General features: G+C 49.9%; 1 protein-coding gene across 1 annotated transcript in view; it reads left to right on the forward strand.

The window, feature by feature from the left end:
- LOC119170067 (P protein-like) overlaps positions 1-23,458 on the forward strand; it is a 269,389-nt gene that overhangs the window by 161,153 nt on the left and 84,778 nt on the right. The window contains exon 8 of the mRNA XM_075880449.1: positions 4,937-5,042. Within this exon, the coding sequence (XP_075736564.1) occupies positions 4,937-5,042 (106 nt within the window). The remainder of the gene's footprint in view (positions 1-4,936; positions 5,043-23,458) is intronic.

Consider the following 23,458-nt stretch of genomic DNA (forward strand, 5'->3'; position numbering starts at 1 on the left):
ACAACGCACTCAACACGAAAAAAAAAAGCATCGGTAAGGGAGCAGGAGCTAAAAATATTTTCGCGTCGACGACACCTCGAGGTCCCGGCCGTAACATACCAGGACGTCGTAAATTTCAACGGCCTCTGCTAGAGCCTGCAAACTCGGTACAGGTAAAAATTATTCATATTGCGTTATAGGGGAGCCAATGACTTGGTACAGTTTTAGAAAATTGTATTGAGCCGTCGTGTCTAAAATACGTTAGAATAAATGAATTGAAATATTTGATGCCACAGAAACATTAAGGTGCCGAAGTTCTTGCGTGAAATTCACAGATCGCACTTTGGCATTTGTTTATTATTTGAGAACACGGCGTTCTCAAACACTAATTTATACGAATATACTTGATTTATAGTCTAACCGTTGTGGCCTTAAGGGGTACTGACAATATCTTACGGCATCGCAAAAGGGACATCTTACGTCATCGTGGCTTGCGTTGTTAACGCTGTTCACATACCGGAGGCAGGACGCACGTTCAAAATATGTTAGTGTGAGTTTAAAGTTTTCGTCATGCGGCACGCTCAAAGCAGTTCCATCGCTATAGACATTATCCTGACGAGTTAGCACCGTTCGTTGGGTTTGCGAACATGTCGTCTTGCATGATGCTTGAATCGCCGAAATCGTTGTCGGAGTCGCTGGAGGGCAATTAACTGGTAGGGTGATGGTACCTGAAACTTACAGCCAATGACAAAGCTGCTGCCCCCCCCCCTTTCCCCATGACTTAGGCCTACGTCAGATCGTGTTGTCACGCCACTGCGACACCACCAACCTCGACATTGATACAGAAACTCGGTTTTATGGCAGTTGTACTAAACATTTATTCAGTGCGTTCCGAGGCATCAAGATACTCAATTTAAGGTTCTCTACACAAATTGTTTTCCTAGAAGAATAGCGACAACCTTTATCATTTGTTTCCGTACTCCTTCAAACGATCGCTAACATCAATTTTCGAATCTGACTGTACTCTGCCATCAAGCCCTTAGCCATGAATTTTTTTTCAGGGGTGGGGGGAGGTGGTGCACTTGTTAAATATTTTGAAAAACAAGCATTTTTTTCATAATCATTTTTCCTTGGTGAAACACCCCCGCCATATGAATTTCGCGAAAAGCCAAAACCCCTATCTCCCCCTTCCCCCACCCCCCTCCCTCTGGCTGTCATACGAATATCCTGAATGCAGGAATTGCTCTTAGCAGGTGCGCAACCCAGTAAACGGTGATTGGATATCTTGTTTTGACATAAATGTAGATTTTTCTCATGTCTCGCCAACTGTCATCGCCGCTAATGTGGCGTGAGACTCGATTCCGGTGACTTCGCGCATCTGTATAAGGGCCACTCCTTTGTATTCTAGCCACCCTACCCGTATGGCTATTTGTGATGACGTCAGCTACCGAAATAGTCAACATCGCCACTTGTGAGTCGCCAAAGGAGCCACAACGAAGTGGAGTGACTGTGGAAACGTCGCGATGTATAGCGCGAACATGAGACAGGAAGCTCACATCATGTCGTGACGTCAGAGTACAGTAGGTACCGATAGCTCCTTCTAAAAAACATGCTTCAGTTGATTTTTCGGGGTGCATTCACACTTACCACTACATTCTGTGTGCTCTGAAGGGGCTTGCATTCCATTTCACGAAGAAAAAAATCTTTTTGGGTCAGCGTACCCCTTTGAGGCGGGTTGGATTCTCGAAAAACGTCGTGAGAGAAAAAAAAAAGAAAAAAAATGTCACGATTGCACAGCGAATGCATTCAGTGTGGGCGTCGTAAGAACGGCCGGCACGTTCACGGCGAGCCACATGGGAAGCCCGCAGCCATGCCGTGGTTAACGGAGCCTTGAGTGGCTGCGTGCGGAATCGCGCATAGCGCAACAGGCGAGCTAACTTCCTCGCTAATCTCCCCGAGAGCTGCGGCGGCCGGGAGCGGCGTGATAACCCTTTTCCCTCACTCGTGGCCGTCTCGCGCACAAGCGCGCACGCAAACAACATCAGCCCGGCTCCAGTCGCACGCAACGCCGCCTCTGTGCGTCGTCGTAGCGTTGCTGTTTGGGTTCAACGGCCCGCAAACATAAGCAAGTGCGTGCACTGGGTTCGCTCGGCGCCGCTGCCGCAGCGGCGGGAATACACTAAGGGTACGTCTCCCGAGGCCGCATCGTTACTATTTCCGTTTGTTTGTTTGGTGGGAAGGAGCACCGCTGTTGTGTTACCTCTGGCTGGCGCTGCACAAATGCAATCCGCCGCACGGGTCGACAAACGATGCGGCAGGTCGCTCCGGTGCTACGGCGAAGGCAATACTAGGAGACCGCTTCATCCCGGGCTTCGAGACTTGCGTGATTCATTCAAGCGTCCCTTTGGATGTGCGCGCCGCCCTGGTGTCTTCCTTGAGCGCCTGTGCTTAACGAGGACGTTGTGAAGACGGAGAGTCTCGAGTACCTCATCAAATGCGAAAACGTACCGCCAGCATTGCACGCCTTCAACACGACTGATGCAAAATACATTTAGCATGGAATGACGTCACACGATGACGTCATAACATGGCGGCGTCGTGGGTGAAATATGAACCGATCACGGAGGCCGTGCAAAAACTAAAAGAGGTGCAGAAACGCAAGCGTTGAAGATTTGGCGAGTTGGTTCGCCGTGCTTGAACTGCTAGAGCGCAGGATTAGAAGCCACTTACAACGCACACTCGCAACCGACAAGTTTATCACAAGCATGAAAACGAAACATAGTAAAAGTGACGCAATCGCCGCCACGCGAGAATCTTGCCAAGATGCACAAAGGCAGGAAAAAGCAAACAAACCACTTGTCCTGTAGCTTGCGGACAAACGTCTTTAAATAATACGCTGCTTTAAATAATACGGTGTGGTGCATTACCGGGAAAAAAAACGCCCAAGCAGACCAACACTGCGAGACAAATAGAGCTCTAATTTCCGACTGAGATGTTTCTTTTTCGAATTTCTTCAAATATGTAGACTTCCGCAAGCATACAAAAACACCCGAACGTGACGTCAGGATGACATCATTATCGCAACGTGACAGACCAAACTTTCAGAGGTGGTTCACCTGATTAAGGAAGGACATTTCATGTTGCGATAAGGCCAATGACCCCGGCTTGTGCTTACAAAGCGCTTCTAACATTTCTCGGGCAAATTGTGACGAGTAATTTTAAATGCGAGGCATTTCTTAGCGAACTGAGTCGGCGACTTTGACCGTCTCTGTTTATATATCTATCTATCTAGCCAACTACAACATTTAGTTATCCTGGCCATTTCGATAATTGTGTCTATACCAAAATTGATATGACGTAACATGACTGTATGACGAGCATAAGTGACTAGCCATAACATGAAAATCATGACATGTATGTCATGAATGTCATCATTTATATTTCATGGTCTTGCTACTCTTGCGGTGGTTTAGTTCTCATGGCATATTGCAAAACTGGTATGGTATGACATCACTGTATGGCGAACATAAGTGAGAGGCCCTAACGTGGAAATCATGAGATGCATTTCATGTGGGTCATGATTACACGCCTTGCTCATAGCACGCTTGCGACCGTTTCGCTAGCTCCACATATACCGAATTTGGCATCACGGGACGTGAATAGACGACGAAGATAAACGGCACGTCCAGAGATGATAATCATGACATGCGTGCCACGTAAAACATGACTACATGATACGCTCATAGCGCGCTCACGGCAGTTTCGCTAGCTTCGCATGTACCAAATTAATCATTATGTGACGTGAATGGATGAAAGCACAATTGCGCAAACATGACAATCATGACACAGAAATAATGTATGGCATAATTTACGTCCGCCTCGTTACGATGTGCTGATATTAATGTGACCATTGAACCTTCCTCATTCGTGCTTCGTATATCATTTATTCCCACTGTACGTGGGATCTATGTACCATTTTTGTTTCTTCGTTTATTTTTGCAGACAACAATATGCATCGCCAAGCCTAGCAGCAGTCTTTTGTTTACGACTTAGTCAAGCCGCGTCTTTGCATGCAAATGGGGCGCTTGGACATCACGGCCCAGGAAACGAGGGCGGGCGTCTACACCGACTCTTACTATTCCTTTTAGTTTATATACAAACATAATCTATGGGAATTATTCAGTAGCAAGACTCGCAACCCATTTCGCTTACTTCGTTTTAGTAAGTGAAGCTTCTGTGAAGTGTTGCACTGCTAAGCACAAAGATGAAGATGCGATTCCAGGTTCGGATGAAAGAAAAATTTTGGAGGGATTATTGTGCAACGAGAAAGAAAGAAAGAAAGGCAGAAAGAAATAGTGAAAACAAGAAAGATAAAGCAAGGAAGGAAGAAGCAAAGGAAGAAAGAAAGAAAAACGATTATTCTTTTTTCCTTATTGTGTGTGTGTGGCGGAGGAAATTTGCATAGTGCTGTTGGTCCCTTAATCACTGTAGAGAAGACCGAAATCGACTGTATAGAAAAATACATCGAGGCTTGAATAACTTTATGATTTTCTACTATAGCCGTAGAATGCCAGGAGAGACATTGGATTCACAATTGAACCGACACTTCACTATAGGCATGTTATTACTTCAACAGCATCGTTAGTTCTAACGACGTAGCATACCCAAGCGTATCAGCGAAGTTACAGTGCTTTGTATGGTGTTTGTTCCTCTGCCTCGCCTTTGTTTTTACCGCACTGTTCCCTGATTCAAAAATTTATGTTGTTATTTTCACGCACTGCACTGTGAAGAACGCCATGTACTTATACGCCGGCCCTGACATACATACGGTGTCCCATACGGCTGCGTTTCTTCGCTCAGTAATACGCTAAATTGTGGGTTAATTATCAACGTGTCTTAAACGCTTGTGCAACGCATGATGCACCCTTTCATTCTTTTTCATTGTATTTTCTTTCAGTACAAGATTCGTAAGCCCGCTCTGTTGGTGAAGACCGGCATTGTTCTGGGATGCGTCATCATCCTCTTCTTCATGCAGAGCTTTCCCAACCTGCATCTGAGCCTCGGTAAGGCACAACGTTCTTTCTGCCTGCTGATATTAAGGTAACAACGCGCACTAAAAACGATGGGATGGGGTTAACAAGCATAGACCGTTTCGGCTTCTTTGTGTTCGTACAGTTGTTCAGATAAGCTGGGGCCGAATACACGAAATACTTCTTTCGTAGCTGTGTTTTATCATTGGTCTGCCGGGTTCCCTAATGGTACATTATGGATTGTGATCGGACAAGAACCGGCCCCTTCCCCATCACAGGGTAGCCAGCCGGTCTAAGATCGATCTGGCTGACCACCCTGTCCTTCGCCTGTATTGTGATTGGCTGAAATAGGCTCTTACGATGACGCTCAGCTAAGATGCTTTCGTGAGTACGTTCCGTAAACTTCTGACGGCTGTGCTACAAAAAAAAAGAAACATGGAAAACTTGCTCAACACTTGTGTCTGGTCGCTTTCATACTTTTGAATTCGACGTCTAACTCTCTGGATTTCGTGCCGACCGGTTGTGCCCCCGCCATCTCCGATGACAGCGCAGCTCTGGCCGACTGGCTCGCCCTACGCCATCTCCTGCCGCTGACAAGAGCTCTCGCTAAGTAGTGCCCCGTCCTCGGACTCCTGCGACCGTGTCCATCTTTCCTATCTTCTCCTTGCTTCTGGGTGTCGCTGTCCCTGCGCCATGCCCTCTCCTTCCCCCTCTCTATCTCTATACCTTTAATCATATCCTTTTAATTCCTCCTTACCACCATCCCTCGTGAGCTACTGTTGAGGTGTCGCACTCTGGTGCAGACAGTTACGGGGCTCACTTTTATCTTCTTTTCTTTAAAGAATCATATAAGAATTCAGCATAAACTTAACGCTCTACACAACGAAAGGTCCAATAGATTTCAAATGCCCCGATTGATTGATTGAGTGATCAGTTGATTGATTGATTAATTGATTGATTGAATTCAACCATTCAAAGCAACTCCCGAGATGCAGCTCCCTAGATGTGGGAAACTCTTTAATCTAGAGCTTCGATTAAATTATAACTGCTTGTGCAGGTTAACACAAATTTACTTCCACGCACATGAATGTTAACTATGTCCCACTTAATTTATTCGGAATGCTGCACCGGCTATAGCTGGCATTTGACTTAACAGTTGCATCTTGACCTTATGAAGAGTGCCCCACGTAACTTTAGCCAGAGTTTTAAAATATTCCGGAACACGTAATTACGACGCGACCAAATGAATGTTGCTCACCGTTGCCTGGGGTTTTCAGACTATTTTTTGTGTTCTTAAATATTGTTTAATCAGATCTGTTTTTAAAGGAACTAACTTTTAAAGGAACGAAGATGGATAAAAAGTTTCAATGAGCAAGTTGTAGATCGGTTTGCAAAACGTCCGATTTGACAGTTTTGAACTTTATATCTGTTAAGTGTTAGTGTTTTTCTGCTAATTACAAATGCCGGTGAAATACAAAAAAATACCACGTGACAAACCCGCTTGTGCGTCAGTGCGCACGATGAGCCTAGTGCTCTCTAACGTTCCGCGTACAAACGACACGCTTCCCTCGCACCGGTTCATGACAGCGATAAGCAGTAAGAGCGGTTATCGTGTTCGTGGCCGATAGCAAAACGTGTTCATCGTAAAGCCACCGCCATTGCTGCAACCCTGCCGAGACAGCACAATGGGGCAAATGCTATAGTCGGTTGTACGTGGAACAACAGTTCTCTCTATAAGAGAGAACTTGTTGTTCTATAAGAAAGTACTTGTCTGGTGGGGGGGGGGGGGGAGGCGGGCACGAAGATAGGTTTATACGGTATGGTTAGTAGAAACAAATATGGGTAAATTATCTCTGATGGCTCTGTAACAGGAGGTCTGTGTTCTGCTTAACTATTCCGAATAAATTTTGCCAAGGGCGCCGGAAGGAGCTACGTGCCCCGCCACAAGGTATACGCACTTAGACAGCAGCTCGCCAATCAGTCGCGAGAATCTGCGAAGTCAACTCTGACGTCAGCCAGAGTCGGAGGGTTAGGTCCGGGAGAGACTCGGACGAGACAGGAGGGGCGGGAGTAAGCCACGTTGCTTCACTGAGAAAAAAAGAATGCCCTGGCTGACGTGTGCCGCCACTGCTCTGAACGTGGTCTGCCGGCAGTCGGCCGATAACTAAATGGTAAAGAAGAAAAAAGAAAAAAAACGAGCAGCACGGCCACTGACAGTTCCTCAGTGAGAGTTTCTTGTTATGTTCTTGCTGCGCGCAGCCCCTCACTTGTGTACACATTATGTAAATGACTTCGTCTAGACGGCGTCAGCCAACTTAATACGTACCTGTCTCATTCCAGCTGAAAAAATTGCGGCCCAAGGAAGGTACAGGCAACGACGATTAACTTGGCGCTGTTTGTTTACGTTGCCTGGGCCGCATTTCACGGTCTCTGGAGACATACGCCTACTAGATAACCTAGCGCTGTGTTTCTATTTAGTTGTATCTGGGTAGAATATCTGGGTCCGGGCAGGCTTCTATTAGAAACTGAACTTCGCAAAGTTTAACTCTAGAACCTTATCTGGTGAGGCAAGTCTGCCTGTGTTATTTGAGGAACTGGAGGCTGTTAAATGCGATGTAATAGGGCTCAGTTAGGTTAGGAGGACCGATGAGACATATACAGTGTTACAGAACGGGCACGTCCGTTGTTATTGTGGCTTGGCTGACAGAAGAGAACTGGGGGTGAGGGTTCTTATCCACAGAAAATAGCTGGTAACATAGAGTAATACTATAGCAAAAATGAAAGGGTGGTAGGTATCGTAATTAAACTTAATAAAAGATACAAGATGAAAGTGATACAGGCCTATGCTCCTACATTCAGCGATGATGACGTATTAGTTGAAAGCCTCGATGAAGACGTAGAATCGGCAATGGGTAAGGTAAAAAATCATAGCATATCGTCCCAAGTGACGAAGAATCTCATTAAGAAACGACAAAGCATGAAAGCCTCAAACACAATGGACAAAACAGAACTAGCAGAGCTTTCGAAGTTGATTATTAAGCGTAAGGTATCCGATGTGAGAAGGTATAACATGAAGAGAATTGAACATGCTCTAATGAACGGAGGAAGCGTCAAAGCGGGGAAGAAGAAACTTGGGATAGGCAAAAATCATATGCGTAAACTAAAGGATAAGGAAATCAAAGTAGCTACCAATACGAACAGAATAGTTAAAGTAGCGAAGGAGTTTCACAGAAATCTGTGCAGTAGCCGGGACAACCACGAACACATAGCCTATAGCCGTACCCCAGATGACAGCTTACCAGTAATGACAGAAGTCAAGAAAGCCTTGGAGGGTATGCAAAGAGGAAAACCTGCTGGTGATGATCAGATAACATCAAATCTGCTGATAGACGGGGGACAGATTGTGTTAGAAAAGCTGGCCACCCTGTTTACGAAGTGGCTCCTGGCGGGGAGGGAACCAGAATCTTGGAAGAATGCTAACATCATCTTAATTGATAAGAAAGGACATGACAAGGACTGCAAGAATTACAGGCCGATCAGCTTTCTTTTCGTCGTATGCAAGTTATTTACAAAGGTAATTGCTAACAGAATTAAGATAACGTTAGAATTCAATCAACCAAAGGATCAAGGAGAGTTTTGTACAGGCTACTGAACAATGGACCACATTCCTACTATCAATCAGGTGATAGAAAAACACTTAGTACACACGCAACCACTATACATGGCCTTTGTGGATTGCGAGAAGGCATTTGATTCAGCAGAGATGTCAGCAGTCATGCAGACACTACGGAATCAGGGCTTCGACGAAGCATATGTAAACATCTTGGAAGATATCTACAGTGAATTAACTGCCACCTTAGTGCTCCATAAATAAAGCGACAGAATACCAATAGAGAAGGGTGTAAGACAAGACGATACAATCACCCCAATGCAGTTTACCGCGTGCTTACAGGAGCTCTTCAGAGGCCAAGAATGGGAATAGTTAGGGAGTTAGGAAGAGCTAATGGAGAATTCCTTAGTAACTTGCGCTTCGCCGATAGCAATGCATTGCTTATTAACTCAGGGGACGAAATGCAATTCATGTTTACTGAATTAGACAAGGAGAGCAAAAAGGTAGGTCTTAAAATTAATCTGCAGAAAACGAAAGATATCTACAACAACATCGGAAGAGAACAGCACTTCCAGATAGGTAGCAGTGCACTTGAAGTTGTAAAAGAGCACGCCTACTTAGGTAGTGACCGTAGAGCTGAACCACCAGGTTGAAGTAACTAGAAGAATAAGAAGGAGGTGAAGGATATTCGGCAAGCATTCTCAAATCGTGAATGGTATATAGTCTATCACTAACCCTCTAAAAGAAGGTATATAACAGCTGCATCTTACCGGTATTTAACTACGGAGCTGATACCTGGAGGATCACAAAAGGGTTCAACCTAAGTGGAGGACGACGCAGCGAGCAATGGAAAGGAAAATTATAGGTGTAACAATAAGGGACAAGAAGATAGCAAAATGTATATAAAAAAATGGGTGTTGAGGGCATCATAGTCGAAATTGAGAAGTGGTCATGGGCAGGACATCAAGCGCGAAGGCAAGATAACTGATAGTCACCAAGCATCACAGGCTGGATTTCAAGAGAGGGCAAGCGGGTGAAGGAGAGACAGAGAGTTAAGGGGCATATGGGATTAGGAAGCTTGCGGGTATAAAGTGGCGGCAGCAAGCACCGAATCGAATAGCGGAAACATGGGAGACGCCCTTGTCCTGTACTGGCCGTAGTCTGGCTGTTGTTGCTGATGATGATGATGGTCAGAGTTGTGCGTCCTTGATGCCAGAAAGTGTTTCGCAATTTGATGTCACATATTTATCGGAATTGATAAAGAAAAAAATTGTGGGAATCCTTAAGCTTCTCCTTAAGGCGTTGGACACGACAGCTATATCCTGTCCCTACGGCGTACATCAACTACTAATTGCATACTTTTTATTGTATGATGCTACTCGAGAAGTTTAAATTATGGATTACTGCAATGTAATCGATATATTTGAAAGTGTTTTGTGTCAGTGAAGCTTTCGAATATAGCTGAATTCTGTATAATAGATTGCTGAACCACGAACAATTATTCGTGTGAAATGTTTTCGAGTTTTCTGTGCTCCACTACATGGTCTATGGGGAATACGCGCAGTAACGTGCAAGCCTTTTGCAATGGGTAGCCATTTCAAAACCACGCAGTCGTTATCTTAATCACATGTCCTGATGTCCGATGGCAATGTACGCTTGTAGCACGCAATATTATTGTGATTATTACATGTTGTATCGTGAAACCTGTACACAGGGCACATGTGTTTGTAAGGCACGATAATTATTAAGGAGTTCGCCCCATAAGGGGCGAAGCTCCTTATGGCGTGGCTTGGGCGTCCCTCGTATGTAACCACCAGTGGCACATACCCGAAATAGGTATAACATTTGACCTCCAAGGTGGTGCCAGTGAGAGATTTCTTCTGTGCGTTGTTTAACAATAAAAAATAGTGCTCAATGTACTGTGGGGAGCAGGTGCGCCCAGCCTCCCTTTCCCTTTTGGGGCAGCGCACGCGCCTGGTTGCGGGGACCCCTTCCCCCACGGCCGGCGCGTGCGATTCCCCCCCCTTTCCCGGCGCCAGGAACAGGTTCCCCTCTCCCTCAGCGAGGAAAGGTACCATTCTCGTCAGGGAAAGGGAAATCGGGTCGGGGAACAAAACGAGCGGGCAAACGGGCGCTGGCTCTCTGACACCAGCGACCATCCCAGGAGGACGAACCCGCAACCCCTCCTGCGAGCCGAGGACGTCCACGACCGAGGTGTAAGCGTCAACACCTTTGTTATCTGTAGTATCTCCCCGCGACAGTGACGCGCGATTGCTAACGCTTAGCAATAAAGTGTTTGTTGTTGATCTGGCCAGTTGCCTTATTCGCCCGAACCCGTAGTAGTAGCTGCAATGAGGCAAGCTACGGTTGGGGGACGTTAACCGTGCACGGAACGACTGTGTGCGGCTGAAACATTAGCTATAGGCTTCTGCGTCAGCCGTACATAGGACGGTCCCCCAACATCTGGCGCCCAACGTAACGAATTTGGCAACGCGGCTAGTTCTGTGGACGCGAGCAAGTGCCAGGGCGCTCTTCCACACGTAGGATAATAGGCATGTCGGAATTCCAAGATTTGTCAATGTTGTCGGATGTCGCGTCGCAGAGTGGCGATCCTTTGGCTAACGCGGGGGTACTGTTAGGACTTTCCGACAGCGTAGAGCTTGGTCGTTTCACGCGGGATGATCAGGAGGGTGCAGAGACCGCGTTAGCAGAGAGTAGGCCTACGACGGAGAGCGGCCCGCATGGCGCTCCGGCATCTCGCGACGCGAACAGAGAGGCGCCGCCACAAGTTACGACACGCGCCTCAACTATAGGCGAGTCTTCGGGCAACAGTTTGCCCTCGAGCGAGGTACTCTTACAGAATGCGCTGTCAGTTATGCAAAGCCTCGCGAGCGCCCTGCAGAACACAGCGCAGGCCCCCGTGCAAAATGTGCGACCACGTGTCAAGGTAGACATTCCGACCTACACGGGTTACCACGACTGCAAGAGCGCCAACGAGTATCTCGACCGGTTGCTCCATTATCAGCAGGCGACGGGTCTTTCTGATGCCGAACTTCTCGAGCGCGTGGTCCCGGTGTCGCTCACGGAGCAAGCGGCTCGGTGGTTCCGACTAACCGGACATCGCGCCCGTACGGTAGAAGAGTTCCGCGAAAGCTTTCGCGGCGAATTCCTACCGGCTAATTATGAGTGGCGTTTGCGGAGGGAGTTGGAGCTGCGCACCCAGCATCCGGACGAATCCTTGCTGGAATACGTACGGGCGATGGACGAATTGTATCGTCTCGCGAACCCTCACGCCACCAACGCGGAAAAGGTCGAGCGTGTTACCCGACAGGCGCACCCGACTTTCGCGGCGCACTTCAGGGGATGCAGGTTCGCAGACCTCGAAGAGCTCGCCACCGAGGCGAAGCGCATACAAGGGGACATCCTCGCAGCGCGTTCGTATCGCCCCCCTCCGCCCGCCGCGCAGTCAATCGAGCCTCGCTGTGCATGGAACGGCGGCGCAGTGACTTCAGAAGCGTTTAGGGGTAACGCATCAGCATCGTACGCTGATGAGCACGTGTCACGCGGTTGGGAGCTGTCAAACCGCGCTTTAGACCCCTACGCTTACGCGCTCCGTACGGCACACGCCGCCCCTGCGCGTGACATTCCAAGGCAGGAGCACGTGGTTGACGCGAGGCCTAACGAGCGGCGCAGTCCAGAGCGAGGACCACCTGATCGAGGCGAGTTACGAGCGAACCGGCGTGGTGTCCGCGGTCCTTGCTATCGGTGCGGCGCGCCAGGGCACATCGCTCGCGAATGCGACCGCACGCCGGGTCAGGAGCAAACGCGCGGTTCGGGAAACGGACGGCGCCGCCGGTGATTCACATGGGACCCCGCGCGGCGATTAGTAATCCTACCGATGCGTTCGGATCACTTGCACCGTCGGTCTGTCGCGCAGGTGATGCCGTAGACTCGCCCGCGCCGCTAATCGAGTTAACGATAGCTCGGAAAAAGTTCGTAGCACTTTTGGATACTGGGGCAAGCGCTTCTTTATTCGGTGACGATGTGTTGCACCATCTCCGCGAGAACAACATCCGCTTGAGGCAAAGCAACACCATCTTCCGTCTAGCTACGGGCACAGCACAATCGAGCGGCGCGGCTAGGCTAGTGATCCGCTGGGACAGACGCGTGAGGCGACAACGTTTCGTGCATCTTCCAGGGCTGTCAATGTCTCTAATCCTGGGTCGAGACTTCCTCGCTAAGTCGGGTATTGTCATTGACATTGCAAACGGTGGTTACCGAGAGCGCGACGGAGACGCGCTGAAGCTTTTCTCGAAGGCCTCCGCATTGACAAAAGCATGCCAATCGCAGGGAGAGGCGCGAGTACGCGAGGAGGAAAGCGCGCCGAGAAAGCGAGTAAACGCCCCGCCGGAGCAATGTGCTGCGCTGCAGGAAAGGGCAGTGCACCCGCTTTTGGTACAGGCACAGAGCCTACTAGAGGGGGAACGAGCGCAGCTGTCGTCGCTGTTGTACGAATATGACGCGATGTTTACTGACTGTCCCGGCCGCACTACGCTGGTTAAGCATAGAATTGACACGGGTGATGCACGCCCTTGGAAATGCAATCCCCGACCAATCAGCTTAGCTAAGCGGAAAGCACTAGACGCCGCCTTGGACGAACTCATCGAAACAGGCGTAGTTGAGAGGTCAAACAGCCCATGGGGTTTCCCGGTAGTTCTAGTTCCAAAGAAAGATGATACGTATCGCCTTTGTGTAGACTACCGCAGGCTGAATGAAATTACGAAGAAGGACGCGTATCCTCTTCCCTCCATTTCATCGTTAGTATCCAATCTAGGCGGGGCGAAGTACTTCACAACGCTCGATGCTAGCCGCGGATATTTTCAGGTTGAGATGGACGAGCGGGATAAAGAGAAGTCAGCTTTCACGTGCCACAGAGGACTTTTCCAATTCAGGAGAATGTCGTTTGGCTTGGTGGGCGCTCCCGCTACGTATCAGAGGCTAATGGACCGTGTTTTGGGAGATGCAAAGTGGCAGCACGCACTCGCATATCTAGACGACATAGTGGTTTACTCGAAAACGTTCGAAGAGCACGTGCGCCACTTGAGAGACGTTCTAGAACGGCTGAGGTCTGCGGGCATCACTTTGAACCCAAACAAAGCTCAGATAGCGGCGACCCGAATAACATTATTGGGATTTACGCTTGACGAGGGTCGCATTTTGCCGGATAAGGGTAAGCTTGAAGCGATAGTGAGCTATCCATCGCCGAACAATGTCGGTGAGCTGAGGCGCTTTTTGGGGATGGTGAATTTTTATCGCCAATTCATTCCAGATTGCGCGGCAGTGCAGGCGCCTTTAACGAAGCTCTTGAGGAATGGTGAGCGTTGGGCTGGGAGCCAAGAGCAAGAGGCCGCACTGCGTCGCCTCACGAAGTTGCTGGCCAACACGGCTCAGCTGCAGCTACCCGATTTGAACAGGGAGTTTGTTATTCACACCGATGCAAGCGACCTGGGCTTAGGAGCAATTTTGCTTCAGGAGCATGGAGGTTCCCTCCGACCGATTGCGTTCGCGAGCCGTACGTTGACACCGGCGGAGAGGAACTACTCAGTAACCGAGAAAGAGTGTCTGGCGATAGTTTTTGCTCTCCGTAAGTTTGACTTTTACATAGACGGAGTTGCGTTTGTGATTGAAACGGACCACATGGCGCTCACGTGGTTGAGGCGTTTGAACGAACCAAGTGGCCGATTGGCGCGTTGGGCATTGTTGCTGCAGCGTTATGACTTCACCGTCCGCTACCGCAAGGGTAAGAACAATGCCGCGGCCGACGCACTATCGCGTGCTCCAGTTCGACACGAGGCAAGTCACGCGACTAATTCGGAACGAACTGAGAGCGAGACACTCGCGCTAACGCAAACAGCGGAGCAAACGTTAGTTCGAGCTAAGAGCGTGAACCACGTAGAGGCTGTCGTTAGCGCAGGGATTGTTTTCAGCAGAAGGGAGCTGTTAGAAGCTCAGCAGAAAGATCCATTTTGTCGAAAGGTGTTCGACGGGCTCCGGGAGCCGGGTGGTAGTGAGGCCACCGCGCACAAGGGGGCAGCTGGTATTGCTGTCGGTGCGGAGCGCTCGGCAACAGCTGGTAGTGCTGTGAGCGCGCTGGATTCATATCTGCTAGATTCTGACGGCGTCCTGCTGAGGTACATTCCATCCGACGATGACACAAGTGAGTCATTTAAAGTCGTGATACCGCGCGCGTTGAGAGGAGCGCTTCTTCGCTACTTTCATGACTCGTGCATTGGTGGGCATGCGAGCGGCCCTAAGACGTACGCTAAGTTGTGTCGCCTCGCTACCTGGCCAGGTATGAAGCGGGATGTGATTCGCTACGCCCGTTCATGTCGTGTGTGCCAAAGCGTCAAGCCGCGAGGAGGACGTCCGCCCGGCCTCATGCAACCGATTAACAGTCAGACTCCCTGGCAAATCGCAGCGTGTGACGTAATGGGCCCGTACCCCTCAACTCCTAGCAGAAATAAGTTCTTGCTGGTGATCACGGATCACTTCACTAAATGGGTAGAACTTTTTCCCCTTAGGAAGCTGACGGCTCGAGTGATTTTAGAGAAGTTGATGGAGGTTTTTTCCAGGTTCGGGTTCCCCGAGCAGTTGATTACAGACAACGCGTCTTATTTCACTGCGAAGGTGTTTGTTGACACGTGCGCCGCGTTGGGCATTAAGCACAAGAAAACAACCACCTACCATGCTCAGTCGAACCCCACGGAGCGAGTCAATCGCAACATCAAGCACATGCTTGTCGCGTTCTCTGAAAGACATAAGGACTGGGATACCTATCTTCCAGAGATCGGTTTTGCATTACGATCGACCGTAAACCGATCGACTGGGTATGCGCCTTCTTCTCTGAACTTGGGGAGAGAACTGCCGAATCCGATGGAGACCGTACTCGCGGACCGCAGTGGAGTGCCAGTGGCGACATCAGCACGCGCTGAATACGCAACGCAGCTGCGCGAGAAGCTAGCGGAAGCTTTACATAAAGCTCGACATAATCTCCGCACTGCTAGGGCACAGCAGAAGGCGCAGTATGACCGCACGCGTAGGAACGTACACTACGAAGTGGGCGATCTGGTGATGCGGCGCCATCATGTTCTCAGTAATGCTAGCAAACAGGTTGCTGCCTCGCTGGCACCGAAATGGTCCGGGCCGTACCGAGTGCGAGAGAAAGTTTCTTCGCTCGTTTATCGACTCGCGAACATGAAAGGCAAACCGAGCGGCGGACCGGTGCATGTATGTGACTTGAAACGCTACATAGCACGGGAGGCGCATGAGGACTACGGTCAGTCCCCCTCCAAGCCGCGCGCGGCGGGTGAGATGGTTCGACACCGGGTCAGGAGCCCAGAACCGCGCTACTTCCTGCGTAACAGTCGGAGGCAACTATGCACGGTAGGCCGCGTTTGATATGTTCGACGCGGGGTGCAAGGGTTAGCGCGCAACACATGTGCGATTGTTAACCTGTCGTTCTTTATCTGTATCACTCTCACCGAACAGATGGAGCGCCATTGGGAACAGCACCGCCGGAACAGCAAGGAGAGGAGACCACCTCCTTACGGCCAGCCCCCACCCCCACCAACGTCCACATGGCAGCCCTACCCCACTGCGGCCCGGCCGCGAACGCCGAGGCAGAGCCACTTGAGCCGCCGCCACCGAGGGGGTCCGCGCGCGCTGCCGCCTGGTCACCAACTCTCGGCTTCGCCGTCACCATCACGACCCGCCGGTTCACAGGGAACGAGACCAGGGTCCCAACGCGGCGAGCCGACCGCATCGCCTCACGGCCGCAACCACCGAGACGTGGCAACCTGGACCAGCCAGGATGGAGGCGACCCTCCGGTGTCTTACGTCTCCTCGAGGCCCTGGCGCCGGCAGGAAAGGGCCCGAGTTGGGGTCGCCCCAGCGCACCTGTATCGCCCTTTTCAGGGGCGCACGGTAGAGGACGCGGACCGGAGGGCTAACGGGGCTTGCCTTCCAGTGCCCGCAGGGACGCGGTTCTGCGAGTGCGGCGCCGTGGTGATCCATAACTCCCACGAATTGGGGAAATTACACCGGCACCGCACCCAGGCTACCCAACCATCCAGCCGCGAATCATCCCAGGAGCGCTCCGGCGCCGCGGTTCGGGCCATGCTGGCGCGGGCGGCCCAGGAGGCGGACTTCGCGCAGTGGCTGCTGAGAGTTGCCTCAGGCCACGCGTCCAGCGAGAGTCCGCCTGCGCCGCTATCAATAACGGCTACCGTAGAGCGGGGGGCGGCGGGGCCGGGAGAGACATTGGTGGCGGCTGCATTGACACCGGAGGTGGCGTCAATGACCTTGGAGGCGGGTGAGAGAGCGGTGGGGGCTCCGGCGGTGCCCGCGGCAGACACCGAACGGTCCGAGGGCATGGACGTAGACCAGGCCCTTCTGGCCTATCTAGAGGACGAATAAAACGAATTATTCCCTCTTTGCAGTCTCTGTCGTTCGGGGGCCTTCTTAAGGGGGGAGGAGATGTGGGGAGCAGGTGCGCCCAGCCTCCCTTTCCCTTTTGGGGCAGCGCACGCGCCTGGTTGCGGGGACCCCTTCCCCCACGGCCGGCGCGTGCGATTCCCCCCCCTTTCCCGGCGCCAGGAACAGGTTCCCCTCTCCCTCAGCGAGGAAAGGTACCATTCTCGTCAGGGAAAGGGAAATCGGGTCGGGGAACAAAACGAGCGGGCAAACGGGCGCTGGCTCTCTGACACCAGCGACCATCCCAGGAGGACGAACCCGCAACCCCTCCTGCGAGCCGAGGACGTCCACGACCGAGGTGTAAGCGTCAACACCTTTGTTATCTGTAGTATCTCCCCGCGACAGTGACGCGCGATTGCTAACGCTTAGCAATAAAGTGTTTGTTGTTGATCTGGCCAGTTGCCTTATTCGCCCGAACCCGTAGTAGTAGCTGCAATGAGGCAAGCTACGGTTGGGGGACGTTAACCGTGCACGGAACGACTGTGTGCGGCTGAAACATTAGCTATAGGCTTCTGCGTCAGCCGTACATAGGACGGTCCCCCAACAGTACATGCCAATGGCTGCTAATGGGGAATGAGAGACATGAGCATTCGGCTTTTAGTCAACGCGCACGCTGCGATCCCCATTAGCAGCCATTGGCATGTACATTGAGCACTATCGGACAAGAAAGGGATGCTACATTATACTCGCTGGGTGTAACCTCCTTAGCTTTAGAAAGGTTTAGCGAGCGTTGAGCCGCAGTGCCATGAATACAATGAACTTGTATATACCATGAATGAACTCAAGGTGGTTAAAAATGAGAAGTAGATACGAAGCGCAAGCCGTAAGAAAGTAAAAGCCGAATTCTCCTGTCTCTCATTTCTCATTAGCAGCCATTGGCATGTAAATTGAGCCCTATCTGACAGGGGAAAGGTTGCTACGTTATACTCGCTGGGCGTAACCTCCTTGGTTTTCGAAAGGTTTAGCGAGCGTTTGGTCGCAGTGCCATGAATACAGTGAACTAGAATATACCATGAACTCGAGGTGGTTAAAGGTGGGAAGTGGACCCAAAGCGCAGGCCGTAAGAAAGTGTGCGTGTGCCACCTCTCGTTTAGTCCTTGGAATGTCCGCTGGATGGCGGTGCTTCTATATGGGGAATATATGATAAAAAGATGCGCGATGGTGGGACTTGGAGTGTTGAATAGGTGAACGAACGGACACACAAACAGATGCATGGATGGACGCATGAACGGACGCAGGGGCGGATGCATGAAAGAACGCAGGGACGGGCGCACAAACAGACGCATGGACGGTCACACAGACGGACGCATGGACGGACGAATGCTTCGCCCCACTCTCCATCATTCACTCCGTGGATATGCTGCCATTTTTTTTACTGCTTTGCTAAGCAGAAGAAGTTAGTATCATATCCTTGCTACGCAAGCGGCCCAGGTTAGATCCTCACTTGGGGCCAGATTTTTTTAATACCTAATTCTATTTTCATCTTTCTCGATTTCTGAAAAAAAAATGGTGATTTTTTGGTAGCAATTAACGGCGCCGGCGCCGACACTGACGCAGACGCCGGAGTTTCCGCAAAAGAGCTCTTTAATGCTATCGATTCAAAAGCAATACAAAAGGCAGTGCATATAGAACGCAACCTAAAGAGATAGACCGACACGAAGGTTCGCTAAAATCACGAAATGATTTCTCCTTAACAATTCGGAAGAAAGGAAGCGAAAGTACAATAAAGATAAAGATCAATAAATATGCAATCAGTGTGAACACACTCACGGAATAATGTTCGTAAGCAGAGTGGCTAAGGTACTCGGCTGCTGACCCGCAGGTCACGGGATCGAATCCCGGCTGCGGCGACTGCATTTCCGATGGAGGCGGAAATGTTGTAGGCCCGTGTACTCAGATTTGGGTGCACGTTAAAGAACCCCAGGTGGTCGAAATTTCCGGAGCCCTCCACTAAGGCGTCTCTCGTAATCATATGGTGGTTTTGGGACGTTAAAACCCCACATATCATTCAATCGACACGTGTGCGAACTAATTCGAACTGTCGACAGCTTGACACTGGCAAGAAAAAAAAAAGAACTTCTGCGCAAGAGAATATAATGAAATCTTGAAAGCTTAGAATGAAATTTATTGCTTATTTATAGATAATTGTCTAGTATTGAGCACATGTAGAAAAAAGTGACAGCGTAAGCACAAAGCTGAAGCAATTAATGCCGTAGCAAGACATCGGACTGTTACACGAAGTGAGGCTAGGATATTTAGGAACCATATGCAAAATCTAGTGAACAGGATGGAATGTGCGTTGAGCTGCAGCGTTTCTTGCACGCGCAGCGGGACGTTCTTCATGTGTCTGGGCACGTATCCGAGCCCACCTTGCTTCTGCGCGACTGTAGCATTCCGTTGGAGCTGTTCCTCAGCTGTTCGTACAACACGCAGTAGCAACACGAAGGCCGAGCTACACACAGATTTTTTTTCGCCGGCGTTTGTCCGGCGTTTCCTTCCTTGGAGTAAGTCGACGTCAATGATACCTGTGATGGTAGCGAAAAACACAGTTCCAATGCACTTCACCAAAACACCTACCGCAGAAGATTGTTCCAGACACTGAGGTGTGGCCGTTGTTAAGTTTGGCCCGGCAATTCGTCTGGGCAGACGCCATTGTGCGTAAGCCGGTCTACTGGGGAGGCTCTCAAACCCTTCAGCGCATAGTCTGCCAGACGCTGTCGAAGATTTCGGCAATTACCCAGACCATGTGGCAAGCAAAGGCGAGTTCCTGACTTTCAACTATGGACTCTTTCGTTCGTCGTCCCTTCGAGCAGCAGCGATGACTGATGGCCTCGGCGACTCATCTGGCGATGGGGAAGCTGTTGTGACCGGCGCCAGAGCTGACAGGGGAGTGGCGCTCTTTTAATCCTCAATCACGTAGCCGACCGGTGGGCTGCCTATGCCCGCCAGGCATTGTCCCTGCTAACCTGAGGGTGAGACGTCGTGTCGCCACGACGCCGTTAACCGTTTGAGAGAGGACAACAAAGACAGCATCTTCCTTGGAAGAGACCGTGGCGGCCGCCGCAAATTGCCCCGCTAATTAAGCGAACAAATCGGCGGACCCTTTGATGTATACTGTCAGGAGCTTGGTACCTCTCGACTAGCGGCACACACACGATGAGGAAGAGCCCCGCTGGAGCCACCTTGCAGTGCAGTGATCACGACTCAATATTAGACGTTCACGTGGACTGTGCATGCTCGTCCCCCTCACCTGATGTGTGTGTGTGATTGGTGTTTCACTCAAAGAGGAGGAGCCCGACAGGGCTTAAAACGACGCCGCAGAGTGCTGGACGTCGCTCTGAACTATATAACGTTCAACCACCACGCTCGTGGTTTGGGAAACCCCTAAGCTTTCTTTGCTGTAAATATTTGTAAATAGTGCCATAAACCTGTTTGTTTTTCGTATTCTCTTCTTGTCAGCGTTCGTTTCCTCCACCCGGTTACACCACGCTACCACAAGAGACCGGGTAGTCCCCCATCCCCAACAACTGGTGGAGCGGTGGGATATCAGCAGCTAAATTCCTCCTTCAACCATAACACCGTCGACGTCGGAAGCAACTGGATGGCGGGTGAAGCTTGCTTGCTTGTTCCTTGATATATGGCTCCCACCCACCACGGGAAATGGCTAAAAAACTGGCGGTTAATATGAAGAAGTTTTTTAATACGTTTTAATTTTGGAAAGGGATGAGGTAGCAATCAATAGCCACGAGAACAAAGATTTTAGAGTAATCAGCGCGTGTTTGGCTAATACCAAAACAGCGCTGTGCTCCACAAACTACGAAGTGAGAAAACACAACAGGACAAAGCGCAAGGCCTATACTATTCCTTGTCCTTGTATTTTTTCCCGTTATTTGGAAGCAAGCGCAGCACTTATACAAAATTTTCGTTTTTGTGGATATTGTTGTCGCTCAATTTATGTTCAAGAAAGTACGGCAGTTATTATAGCCATTAAAGATGTCGGCGTCCCTTCTTTCTAGTTCTGCTGGTGGTTTCGAGGAAGCCACGACCATACCTTGCTCATAATAGCCGGGCTTGCAAGCAGGTCAGCGCAGGCGTGGAACGTTGAGAAGAGGCGTGGCAGATATGAGAGAAAACACACACACACGTCTCGGCATTAGGGCTTAATGTTTTTATCTCCTTTCTGATATATTTAGGTCTCGCGAAGCTTTCGTCACGTAACGGTGCTTCGCAACAAACAAGCTCCATTATTTTGCCTCTCTTTTGCGTAAGGCTACCATTCATTTGCGTTAAGGCAATGTGTTCTGCTGGTTCTCGAAGGAATAGCACCCATAATTTTGGAGGCCTGCTTGGCGGAGAGAACGTTGTACACATAACAAGGCGTTTGCAATATTCACTTTTTTCGCAGATGTAAAACGAAATAGCTAGCAAGTGACGAGATGACTTTTGAGAGGGAGCCCACATCAAAGGCCTACGCAGTGACAGCTGTTGTGCCTCTCTTTTCCAACCACAAAAGTACAGCGGTTCTAACTTAGCTAAACTTTTCGCACTTCATTTGTCCTACTCAGTGATGCACAATCATTACGGGCCACTGGCTAAGAGGGTTCACATTTCTATATAGAGGCTCATACCCGGTTCCACACTCTTAATGCTGTATGTTTTCTACCAAGGAAGAAAGGAACCAGAAGGGCAAATTAACTAGAAACGTGTCCGGTTTTCTGTGCTACACTGGCGGAATACTCTGAACGACAGCCGGAAACTGCACATGGAATGGAAGAGATGAGGAAAAAGCGGCATTAAAACCGAGCCTTCATTTCACCTTTTCAAGCAAAGCTGTGTTTAGAAAAAACTCCCAAGCATTTCCCCGAGGGTGAACATGGTTAAGTGCGAATACACGGGGTGATGCTATGAGGGGTATTTATTAATTCGCACTATTATATTTATTAATCACACTATGGTGCCTTTATGGTGCAATGGTTCCTGGGAATCGCAATTTGATCACACGGGGGAGTTTACGTTAACTCACTGGCGAATGCCAACGGATTTCAACTTTACTCCCCCTCACGACCCGCTCTCGACGGGAGACTGAGAGAGAAGGCGGGCGCGCGAGAGAGAGGGGTGCGCGCGCAGCTGCAGCGAGCGAGGAGAGCGGAGGAGCGAGCGAAGGGGGATATCAGCGCCGCGTCCGTGGCTTATTCGGTAGAGCGTCGCGCTGCGGCCCGCCAAGTCCTCTTTCTTTTAAAGATAGACAGAAGACTGCGGACGCCGCCGACGGCGGTGGATGGTTTAGGGTCGCTTATAAAGTGTATTCACACTTAAAAAGTAGTTAACGATTTTGAGTACTTTGTACCCCACTATGGGAGAGCGTAGAGCCGTACCGTGGGACTCACACCTGACGAGGCCTTGTCGACAAAAATTACGCCGTGAGCGCGTTCACGACGAGCTGAACGGATCACGAGCACGTGTGACGCGGCAGCACTCCATCGAACCACGCAAGGCTCGTGCGACCATGCCAATTGATACGAGTAACAGATTTCGACGGCGGAAGCATCTCACGCAAAAAAAAAAGATAGAAATAAACACGGCGCCGGTGAGCGTACAGAGAAAAGTGCAATCCTTGCAGATGCGCCGGTCCGGAGCGTTTTAAATGCGAAGCCTTTCTTAGCGAACTTCGGCGACTTTGCGTCTATCTATCTATCTATCTATCTATCTATCTATCTATCTATCTATCTATCTATCTATCCATCCATCCATCTATCTATCTATCTATCTATCTATCCGCCTACAACATTTAGCTCTCCTCCCCTTTTTGATAATGGTATCAATACCAAACTTGGTATGACATAACATGACTATATCAAAAACATATTTGACTAGTCAAAATATGAAAATCATGACATGGATGTCATGCATGCCATGATTTATATTTCATGGTCCTGCCTCTCTTGGGGTGGTTCCGTTCACATGGCATGTTGCAAAACTGGTATGCTGTGACATGATTGCATGGCGAACACAAGCGACAGACCCTAACATGAAAATCATGGCATACGTGCCATGTAACAACATGACTACATGCCAAGCTGATGATGCGCTCGCGGGCGTTTCGCTAGCGTCACATATACCAAATTTGGTATTACGGCACGTGAATGGATGACGAAGATATGTGACAGGTGCCAACATGATAATCATGAGATGCGTGTCATCTACCAACATGACTACATGCTACGCTCATGATGCGCTCGCAGCCGTTTCGCTAGCTTCACATGTACCAAACTTGGTAATACACGACGCGAACGGACGACATAGGTAA

This window comes from Rhipicephalus microplus, chromosome 2 (assembly GCF_043290135.1).
Source record: "Rhipicephalus microplus isolate Deutch F79 chromosome 2, USDA_Rmic, whole genome shotgun sequence".
NCBI lineage: Eukaryota > Metazoa > Arthropoda > Arachnida > Ixodida > Ixodidae > Rhipicephalus > Rhipicephalus microplus.